This window comes from Pieris rapae, chromosome 17 (genome assembly GCF_905147795.1).
Source record: "Pieris rapae chromosome 17, ilPieRapa1.1, whole genome shotgun sequence".
In the NCBI taxonomy this organism is placed as follows: Eukaryota; Metazoa; Arthropoda; class Insecta; order Lepidoptera; family Pieridae; genus Pieris; species Pieris rapae.
The window spans coordinates 4,143,411-4,164,184 of NC_059525.1; the positions used below are offsets into that span (position 1 = coordinate 4,143,411).

Below are 20,774 nucleotides of genomic sequence, written 5' to 3' on the forward strand. Positions count from 1 at the left end.
GATTTATTAGATATTATAAATAATAATAAAATGCAAAAACGTGTATATAGCTCATATAAATAACATTCTATAAATCGCAAATTTTTATTGTCTGGGGGTTTCCGTAACATTCTAAAGCTATAACTATATTATTTATATAAATATTATTATCCCATAACAGTTTATCTGTACCAATAAACAATTTCTTATAAATTATATAAATTATTGTATTAATGCTTATACTTTTAGACTTAAGAATATTTCTAGACTTCAATCAATTAATGATAACAGGCAATTTCTCAATGCGTTAAGCACCAATTTAATTTCAATATACAACGCCTAATGCGGGGTTTTATCACTTTAATGAGTAGTTTATCTTATTTTATAGCATATAGACGCAAATATATTCGTAATTAGTAAAAATTCCACCTTGTTATCTATTCGCTTAGTTACCGTACAAAGCTATTTAAATTAAATGTCACCCATACATCGTTAAATAGTTAAAAGCTATCGTCCGATTGTAATTAAATTCAGAATCGTTTTTATTTAGGCCTAAATGCAATACCGCACAATCTGCCCACTTACGTCGCTAAGCGTTGTTTCAGAAGCGAAAGGTTACAAGTGCGTGGCGATCTTCACGTGAAAAGCTCCGCAATAGTGGAGCTTACGTTCAGGAAAAGGAAAGGCACAGTGCCACAGGGGCGCTATAGCTGGCTCATTCATTCGCTTCCCAGCGGCGGTGGCGTGTGCACGTTTTGTGATACGCGATATTGTCCAAAGACGATCGCGAAAAAACTTTTAGTGCAGTGACGAATGTTCTTTGTACGCACTCGAATATGAACAAGATTCTCTTGTGCTGTGAAATTAACTAAGTGAAAGACTGATCTACGGCTGGAGTATTCTGAAGAGGCTAATTAAGAGCTAGGCTAATTGGCGGGGCCGGCGTTTCATGAAGGTGAGCCGACTTTTATTTCCGTTCAGCAATCCCTCTAATTGCGTCAATTAGTGTAATGCGGCGACAGCTTTGAAGAGGCCGCTTAATGATCTCCATGCTTGCTGTGCAGCCTTTGAAAAACTAATGAAAATAGTCTATAACGAATTGTGTCTGCCAGCGGAATAATTAATACTACACTGTAACAGTCTCACCCTACCATTTTATATAAATACTTCCAGTTGTTTTTGTAAAATAATTGAAGGAATATGTAAACTTTATTTTGAGAAACAGTTTTGAAATAATTGAATACATGTGTAAATACATTAAAATAGAAATTAACACTTGAGTAATTCTAGTAATGTTATTAAAAAAAAACTGTTAGGAAACTGTTTTTATAATAAAAACAAAAACATAAGTAAAGTTAAACAAAAATATAATTGGAAACCATACATAATATTACTTTAAATCAATAATCATTCAAACATACACAAAGTATGCACGAATTGTATTACCAAATTACAAATATTTTAAAAATTATTTTCATAATGCAAGTTTAATAAGCTAATAAAAATAATTGAAAGCTATGAAAATATTATTGAAATTGCCAATTAAGCGTAGTAGCAATTCTTTATACACTAATGAGCTCCCACAGATAATGTTTCCTGTTAATTTGTGTGTTCGTATCCATTTTATATCAGTCGAAGTATTTTAATTATCATTAGACGAACTAATGAGGTGATTTGCTTTTGTACAATTCACGTCTTGTATGATTAATATTTCTCATTTGTTCTACCAATGACGCTCATTAATGGACTGATCGTGTCAAATTATATTAAACTTATCTTTGATCTAAGATTAATAATACTAATATAGCTAGTGGGTCATTCTTTGATGCGTTGGTATGCTTAATAAAGTATTCTATTGAAATTAATTCGAAAAAAAGTGCGATGTTTTTTGGACACCTATTTTTTTACTACCACAAACATTCGTTAAATAATTTTATAAGTTTTATTTCGCTTGTACGATATTCATATTATGTCAAACGGTTCGCAACGCACTCGCGAGCCCTCTGGCATTAAGTGTCCATGGGCGTCGGTATCACTTAACATCAGGTGAGCCTCCTGCCCGTTTGCCCCCGGTTCTATAAAAAAAAATGTCACTTTACGATAACGATTTAATCCTTATGTTTCTAATTATTTAATTAAATTAGGTTTAAATTTGTTGTAACCTGAGATTTATCTGTTAATATAATAAAAATTAAACGTTCACTTCTTTGCAAATGTTCACAATATATTAATATTTTCTAGACAATTCCCCGACTATGTAGTCGTCGGAGGCATTATCTTACATAAGTCGTATTGGTAACTCCGATGTTAATATACTACTGCCTATTTTTTTTAACCACCCTTTGTATAACCACTACAGCAAATCCCAAAAATATGCCCCGTTTAGATTTGTTATATAACTAGAAAAAGCAAATGTATAATTTGCTTTTTCTTGTTACTAACTTCCTTCATCACGATTAATCGGAAACCCTTACCGGGTAAACGGTTTTTTCAAAATTTCTCTATTCTGTGTCGCTTTCGCTTTTATATCTTCTATCAAACATTTTTGGGGCACTCCCTTCTCCTTATTACCTTTAGTCCTTTCCATATAGTCTTTAAAGTCCACATTTTAATATGTCTATATGCCCCGCCCATTGCCACTTCTGTTGTATCTGTTATCACACCAAAATTATATGTTAAATAGTGGAAGACATGTTTAATTAGAATCCCTTATCAGCATAAATACAACAAAGACATTAGGCGCAGCCATGGCGAATTTTTTTTTTGTTGAGTAACGTCACAAATTAAACGGCGTGAATCAACTGATAATATTTAAGTCGTGTTCTTTTTGTAAATCTCGGCTTCCTTATGGGGTTGTCCAGCCAGTACCTATTCATTGCCCCCATAGAGACCGTACTTTTAGACCACACTTTGCGCAAATTTACGCGCGTATTTACGTTTCACCAGTAATTTAAAAACCGAACGAATAGTTTTATATTCTTAAAAAATGTTACTCGCCGAGCTCGTAGCGTTGTACCGAAAGCCAATTAGAATGGCGTATCCTGCTTGTTCATTCTCTAATTAGCAAGTGCCTCATTAGAGGTACATCATAGGCCAAAGAGAGTGCCATGCCTCATTCGTTTTAATTATAAACATTGCCTGGCTCTTATAATTACTAGCGACAATTAAACGACGGTGTTCTATTTCTTATCTCGCTGAATAATGGCCATTTATTTTAATTTAGCCATTAAATTAGTGAACTTACAAGCTTGTTTTGTAAATCAATACAATTAATGATCGACTTTTAAAATTTTTGATTTTGCAAAGGTTAATCTTTAAATAAGTACAAAAATGTCTTTTAACATAAAATAGGGAAATTCAGGCAGGCTTTAGACCTGGGTTGTCCATAGATCGGGTTATTTTAAATCGTAATTAAACTATTTGATTTGGATTTTGTTTTAGATTTTGATATGGTCTTCCTTATTAGTCGAGTAATTTGCGTTAAATAATAAACAAATTTTAAAAAATGCGCATGTCTTAGCGTTTGTTAAAAACAGTTTTGTGAAATAAAACGATATCCAATATGTATAACTATGAATTTTATATCAATTTTATATCAATATATAACAAATATAAATTATACAAAACATTCGATATGATTGTTCATCTCTAGTGTCGATACAGTGACGAATCATAATCAAAAGAAACGATGTTTCGTATTTTGTTTTTATCTAAATAAGTTTTTTAAAAACACGTTTGTTTATCCTGTTAAATAGATAAATTAATTAGGCATACATTGCTACTGTATAAAATTTGTTGCATACAAATTAATTTTAGCCAATTAATATACCCGTTTTAATTAACGACGCTGTTAGTATAAATTAATCATTGGTCCGGTCATGATGACCGCGTTTCTAATATTAATTACATAGGATTATTATGTGTCAATAAACGTATTGCACATAGCTTATTTATTAATACCCAAATTTGATTCGTTTTATAAATGTATGTTTTTAAAACTATGGTAGCAGCTTCGAAACGGACAAGTTCTCCGCAACTTTATCAAAATGTTTAATTACGAACGTTATAGAATATATACTAAACGTGCGTTTCAAAACCATAGTTGTTAGTTTGATTTCCGGCATGCACCATTAATTTCGTGAGACCCAAAAACATATATGTGTTTCAGGCACAGAAGGCTGGTAGATATGACATGTCAAAGATATTGAGCAGCCCATAAATAGTTTAAAAAATGTAGCCCCTCAAGCGGGTATAAGTCGATGGTTTTAGTTTCAAGTAATCTCAATCTATTTGATTAAAAATTTTACTTAACACTTGGAGTTCTGACCTCGCCCAGCTTAACATTAACTTAATCACGCGATCGTCATTTTAAACCCATTATTACTAAAATTGAGCTTCATTTATTTATTCTCATTAATTTTTTTTTGTAGGTACATTTCAATCAAATTAGAAATTTCATTTCGTAAATTAAAGTTTTGTGATTTTCTTTCATGTGTCACTGGTTTTAAGAAGTATATTAAAAATAATTGTTCCATTTTTAAAATAATATAATTTTTTTTACGACTAAAATTTTATCATCAACTTGTTATTGTTCCAATTTTAAATTTTAAAAATGTAATTAACATCTGATGCATTTCTTATGTAAGCTACTGTGGTACAAGATAATGTCAGACTACTTTAATTATGCATTAAATATACTTTTTGTATTATTTCTACATAATTGTTATGCTAAGTATTTACCGTCTCATTAAAACACAACAAGAATTGTTAATAATTTACCATCATTTTAAAAGTGACATAGGAGCATATGAAAACTTAATAGTAACTTTCATTTTAAATTTTTATAAGTTTTCTATGTACTTAACTACTAATTAACATAATAAGGCATTTTAATAAGGGAAATTGACATACGGCCAGTCGCGACGCGGTAGGGTTGTCATTAGCGATTCTCTGACGCGGGGTCACCGGGCCCACTAATTGGTCCGCTCCATGGTTTTCTCATTCCTGTATAGCAAACAAATTAGCACAGGCAACACTTGGCGGACTAGGGCTCTCACATTGCGTATATTAAGTTGAATGGTTTGTCTAGAACAAAGAACGATTTAAATTTAATAGCGATTGCGCGTAAATAATGCAAATTATAATATATGCCGTGTTTAATATTTAACTTAAGAGTAAAGGATACATTGAACAAGAAGTTCCGTGCCTGGGCCACGTGTTGCGTCATGACTGTAGTCATCTCCTTCAATTAAATAATGGGTAAAATCCAGGGTAAACGACGCCCTTCGCAACCTTAGGGAGTGGACGGGTATTGCGACTGCTTTGCGTTGCAGAACAAGACAATCTTCACGAAACTGACGGCTGACCTGCAGTAATCAAAAAGTAACAGAAGAAGAAATTATTAATATATTAGGTAGTTTAAATATTATTTGTAATCTGTAATTTTTTACATTTGAAATTATATTAGTAACCGGTCTATGCTAGCTAGAACAAACGTCCTTATATACACTTTATCCTACTCTGTGTAAGTTTAAGACTCCCGTATAATTTAATGATTTGAATGCGTAGGTTTAATGAATATCAAGCGCTGCGTAATTTGTATTACTCATGATAATTATCTACATATCAGGTTAAAAATAACACTCAATTGACATGTTAATTACTTCTTTATCATTTCGGGAATAAAAAGTGTTTATCGACAACCCTGAAGGTCACTGGTAATTAGGTTGTAGTCGGTGCTTGTTTTTCAGCGGCGGTTGCGCTTCCTCTTGTTACTTATTTAATTACGGGGCTGTCTTCTACTTGCATTAAGCCTTCGTTGAACAGGCTGAAACAATATCTTAATATCTGAAATAATAGCTTTCTATGTCATTACGTTTATTAATTATTCCGTAAAATATCTAAAAACCAAAACGCGGATACAGAAATCTGTTGTCTTATCTGTGCTCGTAATAAATAAATCTTTAACTACGCATTAAAAAGAGGTATGTATTTTAATACGATACACGAAACGGATACAGAAATCTGAACTCCATATCTAAAAAGGTATGAAGCACTGATTTATTTTTTAGTTAATTTTTATTCAAATCCATTCACAACGTTAAAATACGCATTACTTCGGTCATTATTTTTGATGTTTTAACTTTCTAGGAAGTATCAAAAATAAAAGCCATTATTTTTTGTTATTTTATACCATAAACACATCTAATCTCCATGTTTTAAAAATACCCATAGATTACGTTCGTCTAAGTAGAAGTCAATTGTCAAACATATTAGCTAACTTATCTTTACGGCATAGTTTACATAATTGGAAAGTCTTGGTACATTGGTTGCTAGATAACCTCATAGCGTGACGTCCACATTGCTGTTTGTATACAAAAACATTACGTCGAATGGTTATTATGATGTTTTTCCAAAAACAGGTTACATAACAATTACATATCCCAATAACTAATATTATTATTTATTATGTCCATCTTCAAACGCATAACAGTGGATTAAATTTATAATTACTTTTATGTGTTGCTTTTAATTATATAATATGTATGCGGTTCTCAAACATACAGTGTGTGGACCTTGGCGCTGCAAGGCAATCCTTGTAAACAGCTTTTACGGTGAAGACCAAACCAAACTTTGACGATACAAAAGGCTGACCGAGTTATTTCTAAATAACGGTGGTTTCAGACATTCATTTAAAATAACTTTAAAATTTACAAATAAGTTTCTTTAATCTAATTGCACTTAAAAATTTACGAAGATAAATTGTGTATCTAATTATGTGTTTCCTAAGTATGAATCCGTCGGAACGCAAAGCAATGAAAATTATTTAAAGATCCATTTCATATTTATAGCTGTTATATGATTTAGAAGAACTATTCAATAATGAAGTATTAATTTTATTAAGGAGTAATATCATAAAAACCTTCAGTCATCTGTTGATATGAAAACACAAATCTCGATGGAAATGGAACACCCGAGTGGAATTAGCCCTTCCCTATGCTTACTTTGAATTCGAAAATGGATTCCGGATTTGAACCGGTGATTTCCGGTTATAGAAAAAAAGTCCTATACATTCTGTGATACCTACGCTTTTCCATATTTATTATTGTAATAATAATACATCTTAATTGATCGTAAAATGGAAAAAATAATGAAAAATTTAAATAATACGACTAATTGGCAGTACTGTATTAGCTCGGATGCAAATACTCTGTTATTAGGCAGGTTAATTAAAGAGTTATCGTCCGTAATTAACCGGTTTCGGTACAGTACGTGTGCCCATAGCTCACAAACACCAATTAAGAAATTCCTCTTCATTAACTCAATTAGACTTATTTACGTCAAAGGTCGTGTGGTATTTACGGAATTAAAATGCAAATATTATATTTTTAGGCGACGACTTTTTAATTATTTATGCAAATTTATTATTATAGCATATGTTTATTTATAAGAGAGCATTCTACGTAAAAATGTTATTAAAAATAATAAAACTGATATTTCTCGGTGCAGTGGATTTGTGATTTGTTTTGTTTCTTATAACAAATACATACGTGTAGTTCGCATATTGAGAATTCTTAAAAGGTGATTTAAATAGTTTTTGAACTATAAAGTTTTTGTGAGAAATCTGAGCTAATTTAACTAGCTATTGCATCATGGGTTGCCTTTATGGTAAATTTTGGTTCTTTATAACTGCTCATCTTTCATTTTATTTTAGGTTTAGAATTGCACTAAGCCTATTCAAACCCTCACTCACTCCGCTAAAATCAAAATAACTTTTTTTTATAGAATAAGGTAAACGAGCACGATCTGATTTAAAGTGATTTGGCTCATGGGCACGCGAGTACCCGTCTTTTAAGGATTGGAATACTCTTCCCTTGAAAAGCTTTAAGTCGAATTGGCTTCCGAACCGAGATATTTCTAGCACTACATATGTCATTTCCACTCAATTGTTGGGTTTATTATTTAGACTTCAGTCAAAAAAGATTTATTTATTTATATAACTCGTCACAAAAAAAATACACGAAAGAATAAGCCAGATAACATAATTTATACAGAGACGTTCAATCATTTACGAATGAAATAAAAAACAAAATACATTCAACTATGTAATATCCAATTAGACTGTATGCTCTGATGTGTAGCTTAGGGAATGTATGTGTGTGTGTAGTGTGCTCATGATGCAGGTTATTTAGCGTAAAACTTTTACGTGGAACATGGTGTCATGGTTGCAGCTTACAAACGTGTGTAAAAATCATAGCGATTAAAAAGAGTGACGGAAAGTTTATTGCCAGTTCTACTCTTCCATTCTACGCCCTTGATTTGAGAACTGGCAGTTAATGTTAAATTAAAAGTATTTAATGTATATTTATTCTTTTGACGTTCATAAGTGTACATTGTGTTTAGCTGAATGATTGATTTTTGACTGTAACAAGTCGAGGCTTAAATATAGGGCGTTGTATATCCGCGATACAAAACTGAGTTTTCATACTTGTTGATGGTGTGTGTACTAGAATTCTTTGTTATTAAGCGTAGGAAGCCGCGACCCTCGACGGGTTATCTGTATTAAGAACTATTGACGTCAAATATGAAACGTATCGTTGTCAGCGTCATTTGGTTTTTATAGGCCCACTGATAACCCTCATTAAGTTGAAAAACTCTGGCCATCAATTTGTTATCAGCTAAAGGACTTTCCGTAGATAATTAATTAACTAAGATAATACAAGCGTAAATTAATATGTATGAACTGAGTTTTTGAGATCAACGATATAATACCACATATAATGTTTTTGGATAAAAGGGACAGAATTATGTAACCTTCGATGCTTTTGGGCATTAAAATACAAAACATTATGGACTTGTATAAAAAACTGGTCTCGCAACTCAGTTCTCTCGTAGTGAGTTCCTACTAAGAGACCTTCTATATCTTAATCTATTCTGGCTTTAGCGTGCCTCTCATTCTGACGACGTAGGTTCGATCCCCACCTATTAACCAATGGACTTTCTATCTATGTACTCATTCGCTCGAACGGTGAAGGAAAACATTGTGAGGAAATCGGCTGGCCGTAGACCCAAAAAGTCTACCAACCTGTGTGTACCAATCCAGACCTAAAAAGGTTGTAGCGCCACTGATTTTTCTTCTTCTGTGTCACTAGATGACGAGATGAAGACATTTAAAGATCAACAGTGATACAAAATGAGACTTCAGCAACAAGTCAACCAACCATGCTTCAGGCCTCTTGGAAACGACGGACAGTATGTATCAGCTGAAAAGGGCGAAACTTGCCGCAGTCTGACAGTTGAAATACGGAGGGAATAAAAAAAATATTGAATTTGCGTTCCCCAATTGGCTGATTTCAAATGAAATCTGATAAAAGCCTAGAGGTTGATTGCAGATGGATTAATTAAAAAAAAATCTGTGTCAGTAGACTACAACCTTTTTAGGTCTTGGCCATAGATTTCTCAATCTGTTTCATGATCATTTTTAAATCTAATAGGCAAGCAGGTGATCAGCTGGAGGCTGACACACGTCGTCGACCTTTTTAAGTCTAAGACATGTCGGTTTCCTCACGCTGTGTGTTCCTTCATCGTTCGAGCAAATGTTAAATGCGCACATAGAAAAAAAGTCCATTGGTGCACAGCCGGGGATAGAACCTACGACCCCAGGTATGAGAGTCGCACGCTGAAGCCACTACGCCAACACTGCACAATCTAAGTTATATATTGTAACTTAGATTGTGAAGATTTAGATTTAGATTACTCGTACCTTTAGCTTTAAATTCAACTTGACAGAGTAAAAATACTTCAATATATTTTTATCCAATAAGCAGTTCTATCAAAATGTCAGGTATTGGAGTGAATATTAAAGGTATGGACGTTCGTAAAACTCAAAAAACTGGGGAGCCGAAAGTCGAAGTAAAACCGTCTATTTATTGGCCGTTTCGTTTTGATTGCTTTTAAAGTATAGTCAAAGTTTGTAACGATGCCTCTTCGATTTATGCAAATTTCGTTAAATATAGGCTGGTCACACTTGTTGTAACTTGAGAAAAGTGGCCATAAAATAATTTTATATAAACGTGCATTTATTTTAATTAAATTAAGAAGCTCAAGATTTTCATGGAAATTACAGGTAATTGTTTCTAGGAAAGGCGAGAATTGATCGATCAACAATGAAATTCACAATAGGGTTAATACCCTCTTGATAGAAAGCGCTCATTTCCTCTCAGTACTTCATTGGAGTAGCAAACATCGGTCGTTATGAACGGGAATGACGTTCGACGCCACGGCAATTTGAGCGTTCAGTGGTCCGGCGCGCACTAACACTCCACGAAATTAGTACCGATACATATCCTATTATTGTTTTATACTATAATATGTTAGCTGTAGTTTACCTATGAAGTCTAAGGCTCAGCTGTAAATATAAATTCGGAGCCGAAACAAATGCTTTCTCATGTTTGTACTACGGTCCAGACAAGGCAATTCTAAATTTGAAAAATCAATATTGTTTATTATTAAGAGCCAGGTTATCTGTAGTTTATATTGTTGCTTTAGTCTGTGCACTTTTTTTAAAAATAAGAACATTTCAAATATCCCTTTATTATAGGTAATTAAAGTAGAAAAAAATTCAGGTGATAAAATATAGAAAACTGCCTTGAACTTTCGATGTTTGTTTGTTGTTGACATTTTGTGATAATTAAACGCATTCATTATGTCTCGCGTAAACAATTATTTTGACACAAGTAATTGCGAATGAAACATTCTTGCATCAAGATTCCTATTCGCTTAAGTTCGCTCGTCGCCTGTGAACGTGGTTCGTATGGAGTCGGATTTGCGTTGTTATTAATTCCGTTAAATTGAAAGCCGATCCGGTCGCACTGACTGCAATAATTACCAACCTGTTTCAACAGCGCTATATAATCAACATTACTAAGAAATTGTTTTTTAATGCATAGCGCGCAAATTAATTTACATGCACGAATCATCTTGCAAGTCTATAGTTTCTCTTAAGTATTATTTACTAGTTAGTATTTTTTTAATAATCAAATGTTTCAAAGACCGATGTGGGAAGAAATAATAGATAAAATGAAGGAGAACAATTAAGGTATATTAAAATGAATAAACTTTGTGGAAATGGGCAGGTTACATAGAAAGAACAGTAAAGTGGAGAAAAAAAGTACTAACCTGATAATGAAGGTACAATGGATGAAAAAGAGGAAGACATCTAAGGTTCAATAAAGGCAGGCAATACATGGCAGAGCTAGACAGGAATTGTGGGGTTTGGAGGAGGCCTTTGCCAAAAAAGGACACAGTTATCTAAAAAGAATGAGATAGAAATATAAATGTGTTTAAGTGAGAAATAATCTTAAATAAAATGCTTTTTTATTATTCCATTAATTATTTTTGTCTTTCTTCTAGTTCAATTACGTCATCTGTCCATCTTTTCTTTTGTCGTCGTATACATCTCTTTCCAGTAGGTCGAGTTTGTTGTTCGAAGTGTCCATCATTTCTTTTCTTTTTTTATTAGAAAGTTAGCCAGTCTTCCATAGACTTTACATGCCGATGATAGAAATATATAATTACTTAAAATAAACAATCTTTGTTTTTTTATAGGATTGGCGCTTTTTTGGTATTATGTTATATTGCTATGAGTATTGTTGCCATGAGCCAACAATACTCGTAGCAATATACGGCCTCTATTTAAAGTTCTCAATTTCAACACATAAATAAAAGTATCAAAAGTCAATCCGTAGCAATTTCGTGTATGAAAACGGAGCTCGATTCAATTACAAGCGACCATATATCATCGGAGCCGACGAACGATGTCGACTTGTTATTTCCACGACTAATGTTTGAGAACTATTGCGTGACTCCTAATTCAGATTTTTCTCTACAAAGCTGTATTTACGGTGATAAATTTTGAAACGTTTCCCAATTGCATTGTGTTTATAGAAGCTTCCTTACGTCGTATCAAACTCATGGTACCTACATAATAATTAAAACTAAATTTAAAAAAAAACTGTGGCGGGAACTTCTTTGATATTTGTATTGTTATTAGTGACGAAATTGGTAAAATAGTTTTGCAAAAATAATTATCTGGTACAATGGTACAGGAATGTATGGCAATAAAGGATTTAAGATCCAACCAACATGTTCAAAGACCTTCCTACTATAGATTTTAAAAATCTTTTCATACTACTTTCGAATAAATGTATTATTCTATTAGGTAATTATTATTTGACTGAAACATTATTATTTAACTTTTTATTATTAACATAAATTATTATTAATTAACATAAATTATTATTAATTAACATAAATTAATATAATATTCTAATAACGTGCTGATGTCGTGTTAAAATAATATACGAATAGACTATGGTGATGTAATGAATAACTGCTATGTAAAATTCTACTAATTATATAAGTTAAATTTGCACGGCATCTTGTGTAGTATGCGAGGTTCAAGTTGTATCGCCATAATATTTTTGTACAATATTTTAGCAAATTATTATTATTAATCCTATATAATAATATAGACAGAGACTAAAGTATATGATGTTTATGAATGCAAATACTATAAAATACATTACATTAATCGGTTTTTATTATTTAAGATTTGTTGATTAGATCTATCATGCAATGTACACGGATGTATGAAATAATTATTATAAAATCAAACTCGTTGACTGGTTATTCTATTAACAATAGTAAATCACTAAAAAACCTTAGAAAAGGATCGATGTTTACATCACCTAAATGGTTTCCTGGTAAAAGATTTGTATTAAGAGTGGAAATGGGCGGAAAATCGTAATGCTCTAAGTGTATTAAAGTTGGTTTCCGCTGCGTGCCACGCCTGATGTATGGTTGCGTCGACAAATTGAATACAGTAATGGACCCGCGAACCGGGCGTTGCACACAGTATAATTTTTAAAAATGGAACTTATTCTGACACAAGCATTAATATTGTTTAAATATGGAATTCTAATATAATTTGACATAGAGGAAACATAATAAAACACGCATTAATTAAGTTTGAACTTACAACAATATAGGCGAATCTGTGAATATACTGTGCATTTACACTCAAAAATAGCGGTATTTCTAAAGTATCCACAAACAAATCCGTATTTGAACAGTGTAAAAGGTGCTTTCTATTAGAATTGTATTCAATATAGTTCCGTTCGCGCAGAAAATGGTTTGGGGACGCGTGAGCGCCCTTCGCTCGGAGCTTGTTTTGAAATTAAATTGATCTTGTGCGATATTAAATTATTTATTAAATCAGTACATTTTTGTACTGTGACCATTGAATGCATATTTTGACGACATTTTATGTTGTATGGTAATATGTATAAATTGTAATAAAAAGGGTATTAGTATTATTTGTATTTGATTCCATTCATAGATTATTAAAATAAAAATTCGTCTTATATAACTGTCAATTAAGCCTACTATTCATAATATTATAAACTAAATGTATTTTTAATATTATTCAAAAATTAATATTAAAAGTGGGTTATATATAATAAACTGGTATTTTGATCTAAACAATAGAATTTAAAATAATACACGAAGAAACGTTTCCATAAACTAGCATTAGCTAAAGATTACCATAATGGCTTTCCACAAATCGAGTCGAAATAATACGGCCAAGGGCGGCTGTCCCTAACAAATAGTTATATTACATAAATAAGGGCGGAAGAGTTTAGTCGATACCAATCTGCGGACAGACCCAAGGGTTATTGCGAAATAAAGCGACTGGTAGCTATTCGCACAATTCACTATGAGTAGTTGGATATATATGTAGGCAAGTGCGTGTAACAAGATACATTCTTCGTATTTGAATATTACATAAGTAAGGAAGCATTAGCCCAAATACATGCTTGCTAAAATTAAGTTGTAAGAAGTTGTTCTTCTCTTGTACTCCTGTTACATAAAAAAAAGTTATTGAGACAATTGAAACGATAAGTCTACATTTTTTCATCTTTAGTAATCTTAAGTAAGTTTATATTATCATTAAAATAAATATAATTTATTTTTCTTACTAAAAGTAATATAACTAGTCTGTAGCAAAAGTTTTTTATATATATAAATTGTAACACACCAAAGTTTTATATCTTCATTAATTTCTTAAGTGTTAAGGGAAAAAATATTGACATAAATTATTTAAAATTTTATTTCATTATAACTTAAACAAACTGCAATATTAAACATTAATATTAATGTATGTGACTCACATACATTCTTACTTACGAGCAATAATATAAACAAACGCGATATATGAAAAACGATACTCGTGGCATCAATTACTTTAAGTCCGTTTAAAATTAGTTTTACATTTAAATTGTTGTTATCTTAGCCGGAGCCATGTTAGTGGTAAATGTAAAGTATAGTTTGTGGTTCGCTATCGTGGTTACTTGATATTGAAACGCGTCGCCGCCCACGTTAAGTCCTAGGGTTGACATCTTTCACAATTTCATCATAAAGTTTCATATCAATTTTAAGGATTTTATACGAACGTGTTCACTATGTATGCAATTTAAATGTACGAAAAACTGAATTACAAATTTATTTAAAAATCTTAATTTATAGATGGCAACCCTAGCAATACGGGTTGAAGTTACACTTCTATCCAGTGATACGGTACAAATTGAGCCGTTGACACACGATACGAATATTGCCTCTGTGATTTAATTACGCTTCACTATTTTGCTGCTATAAAAGTATTCCAATTTCGAACTATCTGTTGGTATTACGTATATTTTGTTTTTAATAAAGACCTACGTTGGCGCTTTTGATTACTTCACTATTTTTTAAAGGTTTATAAAATGTAATATCCGATTGGATGCGTCATTTATTAAGGACCCAATAATAAACGAAACGGCCATGACTGTCGTGCGGTTTCCGCTGAAAGGGTTAGAAGACTTAAAAAACAAGTAATATTGAGACGGTCAATCGAGGATAAGATCGCGTAACATCGCATACAAAATCTCGGCTCGAAAATAAGAAATGCAATCTTAAAGCGAAATCAAACAAATAGCTCTTCTGCAGTGACCGTTTCAAACAGTACGGGATCCAGCGAGGGAATCCAATCAACGAAACTAGTTCCACTGATGCCTATCGCTTGTTTCACATTCTAAGATTTGTTTCTCGAGATTAAATCAAAGGCGAATTACAGTGGCGGCGAAAAAGAAATATGGCGAGTCCGGCCCGCGCGGGGTGTCCTGCTGAAATTGCTTTTCAATCCCTCGGACTTTGGACTTGTAAAGAAGTTATTACCTTCCTACGAGATAGCGGCGGGTCCGACGATACGGATGTCTTTTTCATATGTAATATTCCTTTGCGTTTTATTAATAGAAAATGGTTTCGGGATACTGCGGTTCTCACTGATATTAAAATGCCTAAACGGATATTCATAAATTGAGCTATTGCTGGCATTTTTATTGGATCAATTTAATGTTGATTCTTTATGTTCCTAAACCATTAATTAGATTGTTATGACACAAATTTTAAGGGAGTGTACAAATTCTAATAAAACGTTCGAATTATTTATTTATAATTATAAAAGTGCCTTAATTGTTTCACAGAAAACATTTTTTTATAAGTATATTTAATAGTATGAGTAACAACTATTATTACTATGTATCTCATATCTCCATAGCGTCTTCATAGCACAATTGGTCACTGGGCTTCTAGATAATTCGATGGCCCACAGTTTTACTCGGGAAGAAGTTTACATTAGACTGAGTTGTCCACGAACCAATTCCACGAACTACGGTATTCGAGATGATTACCGTAGTCTGTGTAATGTCACAACATTCGTAAATCTATAGTCCCTCCGAGCTGCTGTCAACTTTTTTCGTATGAAATTTGACATTTGGCAATACTCAAGATTGACTTCATTTGAGTACTAGTAGACTTGTTGTACCTGCGAGTGCGTACCTTTTAAAAATAATGCACGCGTAATAAAAAAATCTTTCCATATCAGTTTGAATCCGCAGTCTATAACCAATACAGTGTTTATTGAATTACAAATCGATAAATATCCATACCTCATATCTGAATACGTATTGTTCAGTACCTGTGCAATGCCGTTTAATAATGATGCCTACTCTAATTAAGTCCACTACACCAATGTTTGGAATTAATTAGTGTATTGTTTAATTGGCATCTCTTGTTATCTGTTTGTTTGGATTATTTATTCATTAGTGGTGTTTGTGACAGCTGTTGCTGAGGTGGATATAATTTGTATTGATGATACCTAGTTTTGTTAAGATTCGTCTTAAATGAGATTTTAAGAAAGGACTCCTTTTTAATACAAACAAATAAAGCCTCAATCATTTGAAATTCAGTATTGTATCTTAGTAGTATCAAATTTTATATTTTATTATGTCTTAGTCTGTAGCCGTTCCTAGCACAGTTATTTAAAATTAGAATTTTATGCATCTGTTGCATATATGTAGAACCTATGATTAGAATGTATGCTTATCAAAAACTTAATTGTAACATATTCAATATTATTAGAATATAAATTAATTCAAATTAACTAAAGAAACACATTTTAATATCAAAGTGTTTTACTTCTTAACCCAAAAGGCAAGTCCCGTAGCCATCCTAGAAATTAAAAAAAAATCGAATGATTAGTGACAGTTAGGCAAATGGGCGCGTGTCAGCCACAGCGCTGCGCGGGACAATATGGGCAGCACAGTGTTTGATTACACCTGTCCATCACGATTAATAGAATATTGTGAGTGATTCAAATTGAATTAGCTATCCATTGTGGAATTACCCGTGTATGTTTCGTATGGAGTATTGGTTTTGAATATTTAGTAGCCAATTTAGATCGAGTTCCTATTGTGATTTTGTAATAGACCTATATTTTATGGAGTCTCATTATAATTGCAATGTTACGTTTGGCTAATTAGGGCTGAGATATTTTAATAACTGATATAACGATGCGAGACCTACTTATAGCTTAATTCAGTTTGGCTTTGATATTAAGGTGTCATAATCGAGAGTTTCCGTGTTTGGACCCTGGAAAAAAATTGTGTTGGTAAATAACAAAGATTTAAGTCCTCCCCTAAAAATTCATGACGAATAATGTGTGTCTTAATGAGTAGTTAGGGCTTTGCACGGATGTTTTGGTTGGTTACTAATTATAAGTTACAATTAAAAGGTTCTCCATAGATCATACAAAAGATTACGCTGTTACAGATAGTAAATATGCTTTTATCAATTGTCATGTAATCTTTCTTTACTAACTTTTTTAGTATACGTTAAATAAATATCCTTCTTCTTTTTTTTAAGTCGGTTAAAAATCTAGAAATTTGATAAGGATGCAGTATTTAAGCAATAAATGCATGAAAGTAAGAATACGATAGTTTCGTGTGATTCGTATAGTTATTTATCTTCTGTAGACAGTATTAGTCTAACTTGTATACGTAGTCAAATCGCGACGATGTTCAAAAGATTTTTAAAAAAATAGAAACTTTATTAAAAGAATTACAATTATATTATACTACGGTCGATGTTAGACCCTAATTCTAAGGTGGTCGATGTGAGACCCTATATCTACGGTGGTCGATATTAGACTGATTTATAATTAATATGCTCCTTACATCTAAAATGCCTTACATCATCTAAAGCTTACAAAGTTAAACACTTGAGGTGTTATTGGTATTCATGCTGACAGTGCGCCCTAAGTATGGTGGTGACAATGTAACTTTTCCCTCCTTAAGCTCGAAATCATCTGAAGAACAATTTTTCGGAGGATGGTTTCGGCCTTGAAATGTTATACATGTTTTTATTCTTTTGTATGCCAGAAATGATATAAGACTTAAAATTAAAAGTACATACAAGATTATTGTCCCTAAACTGACACTATTGGTTTTCACAACACTTTCACTTTGATTTTCACTATTTTGTAGAGCGAATGATAATACTTTTAGATTTGTTAAATCAACCCCATTGAGTTTAACAGGATTAATGTTGTTCTGGATACGGATCTTCAAATTTTCAGGTAAATTCACTAGTGGCAGCTTTTGATATATAAGCTTCTCACCGTTACTGCTATGTATTTTTAAATTGTGATTTGCAATGTTATATTGACATTTATCTTCTATAGTTAACAAGTAAGTATCTATGAGAGTGTAATGTATAATTTCGTTATCACACGTTCTAATCAGATCGACAGGTGATTTAGAGTATATCATCCATCGATTAACTTGTAAAAGTTCTACTTTAATTTCTTCGAATTCTATTGGAATTTGTTTGCAGGAGACATTGTGAGAATACTTCATCAGGTCCAAGATACAAGTGTCTTCAACAGGTACCATGGTCTGCAGCTCATCACAAAGGTATGTTTCTTCTTCTAAATTCTTACATGGCGTCGACAGCGATTTCGCTTTCAACCCCTTCACAATAAGGTAAGGATACTTGGGGAGTATTATTAAGGTAAGGTTTGTTTCAGGTTGGGTGACAGGTAAGGGTACAATTTTATAATAAAAATAAGTTTCTTTCTTAACTAAAGGTATTTCTAATACTAAAGTAATAACATTGTTCTTAAAATATGATTTCAATGTCATGGACTGTTCAATTCTTATAATATTTTCAGGAATTACTTTAAATATCAGCCTATCTGTTTTCTCAATGATTCTAAGTACATTAATGAGTTCATTAGTATTAATTATAGATTGATGTAAAACGCCCATTCTACTAAATGCTAAAATGTTTTCAATCTCGGTCAATTTTGTGTAAATAATTTGAAAATTATGAAAGAAAGAATTATAAATATGTGTTATTTGATTAATATGTGAAATAATTGAAATATTTTTAACATTTTTATTTATTTTATTAATTGCATCACTTAATTGTTCGAGATTGTTTGTAATATTTATAGTAGAGTTCGCAACAAGTCTTATCATTTCAGATATAACAGTAGTTTTCTTTTCTAGAGAATGTTCTCGAGTTTTTACGGTTTTTATTAAGTTGTCATATTTAATAGCATCTTCATAATCTAAATTTCCTGTTATCATTTTAACTAAAGATCCTAAAGGATTGATGAGTCCTCTTTTCTGTCTGTTAATTGGTACAATTTCTGAATATTTGTTCAATGTGATATTTAACATATAATTAACTTGAAGCTTAACATCATTGAAATATATTAACGAAGGGCTACTGATATTTAACTGTAATTCTACTATTCTATTGAGTTCTAAATATCTATGCATATTAAATTCTAATTCTTCCTTAATAAGATTAATATCTAATGTCTTAATTACTATCCACTTATCATACGTAATCAGAGCGGTTCCTTCTCTGAGAGGGAGAACGCCTGGATTCTTCTCAACCTTTTGAAGTTGAAGGGCCCGGATCGTTACTGCTTGGGTCACTAGCAGGACGAATCTGTGGGGGACGTTTTATGTCTTTTATTGGAACGTTTTTATTTTTTGTGTTAGTTTCTACCAATACTACATTTCTTTTTATTTTACCCTTAACTTTTGCTTTTTCATACCTGGGTTTATCCTTGCTTCTACGTTGATTTACACCTTTAATAAAAACAGTATCACCTTCATTTAAATCAAAATTAATTTCTCCTACTCTATTTTGTTGAACTTTTTCTTTCCTAGTTCCTATTTTATCGGTTAAGTATTTGTATAAGTAGTGAGTTCTTTTTGCATGATCCCTAACTAGTTGTTGAGTGTATTCTTTATCAAAATTTAAATTGAATTGATTGTTACTTTCCGTGTGACCAAATACTACTTCAAACGGAGTGAGACCTGTTACTGAATGGATTGTCTGATTATAAGCCATTATAGCATATGTCATTACTGATGTAGCATCTGTGAATTTATGTTCATATTTCGCAAGTCTATATATTTCTAAAATTGTGGAATGAAATCGTTCTATTAATCCCATTGAGTTTGGATTGTTAGGGGTGCCTATGTGAATATCTATTTTATATAATGTCATTAGATCTTTCATGAGTTTATTGTTGAATTCTGAACCGGGGTCTGAACTAATTTTAATTGGTACGCCGTAGAATGAAAAGTATTTTATGAGTGCCCTGACTACTTCAGGTGTCGATCTATCTGGAACTTCCAAAGCTTGTGCTAATTTACTGAACGCGTCTAGTATGGTTAGGTAATATTTTCCTTCTACAGAAAATAAATCTATAAATAACTCTTGAAAAGGTCTTGATTGAGTTTGTGTAAGTTGTAATTGGGGTTTAAATGGTCTACGGTCGTATTTCATGCGTTTACAAGTATCACATGAATTTATTAAGCTAGTTACGGTTTCTTCTAAATTTGTCCAAAAATAAACTCGTTTTAAATGAGAGATTGTTTCTTTAATACCTCGGTGACAGGTTTTACCTACGTGATATTTCATTACTATTTCTTCTTGTTCTTTTTCGTTAGTGACATTAATTACTCTTTCAGTGCATTCATAAAGCTTTACGGTTTCTTTTCTAAATAATGAAATTAATACTTGTGTGAATAATTGTCGGTGTGCTTTGTTTTCGTAATAAATAAAATATTTAATTTTAGGTCTAATATATTCTTTAAGAAATTTTTTTATTAACTCGGAATTATCTAGGGGTAAATGAACCTCTAAAATCTTTTGTTTGGGATGTGAACGAATTTTAACTGAAAGTTCATTTTTAAACCATGGGTGTATTAATATTTGGTTTGGTTTTGTATCTATAGCTTCGTAAAGTATGGGAATACCATTTGTATCCATATCTTCAGCGGAATGTACTGTATCTGTACTAGAGTTTATTGTTAATGTACGTGATGATGACC

General features: G+C 32.0%; 1 protein-coding gene across 1 annotated transcript in view; it reads left to right on the forward strand.

Annotated features, from left to right (window-relative positions):
* Positions 1 to 666: 666 nt before the first annotated feature.
* The window catches only part of LOC110993967 (LIM domain only protein 3), a 55,397-nt gene continuing 35,289 nt past the window's right edge, over positions 667 to 20,774 (forward strand). The window contains exon 1 of the mRNA XM_022260410.2: positions 667 to 934. Coding sequence (XP_022116102.1) covers positions 929 to 934 — 6 coding nt within the window. The 5' untranslated portion in view covers positions 667 to 928. The remainder of the gene's footprint in view (positions 935 to 20,774) is intronic.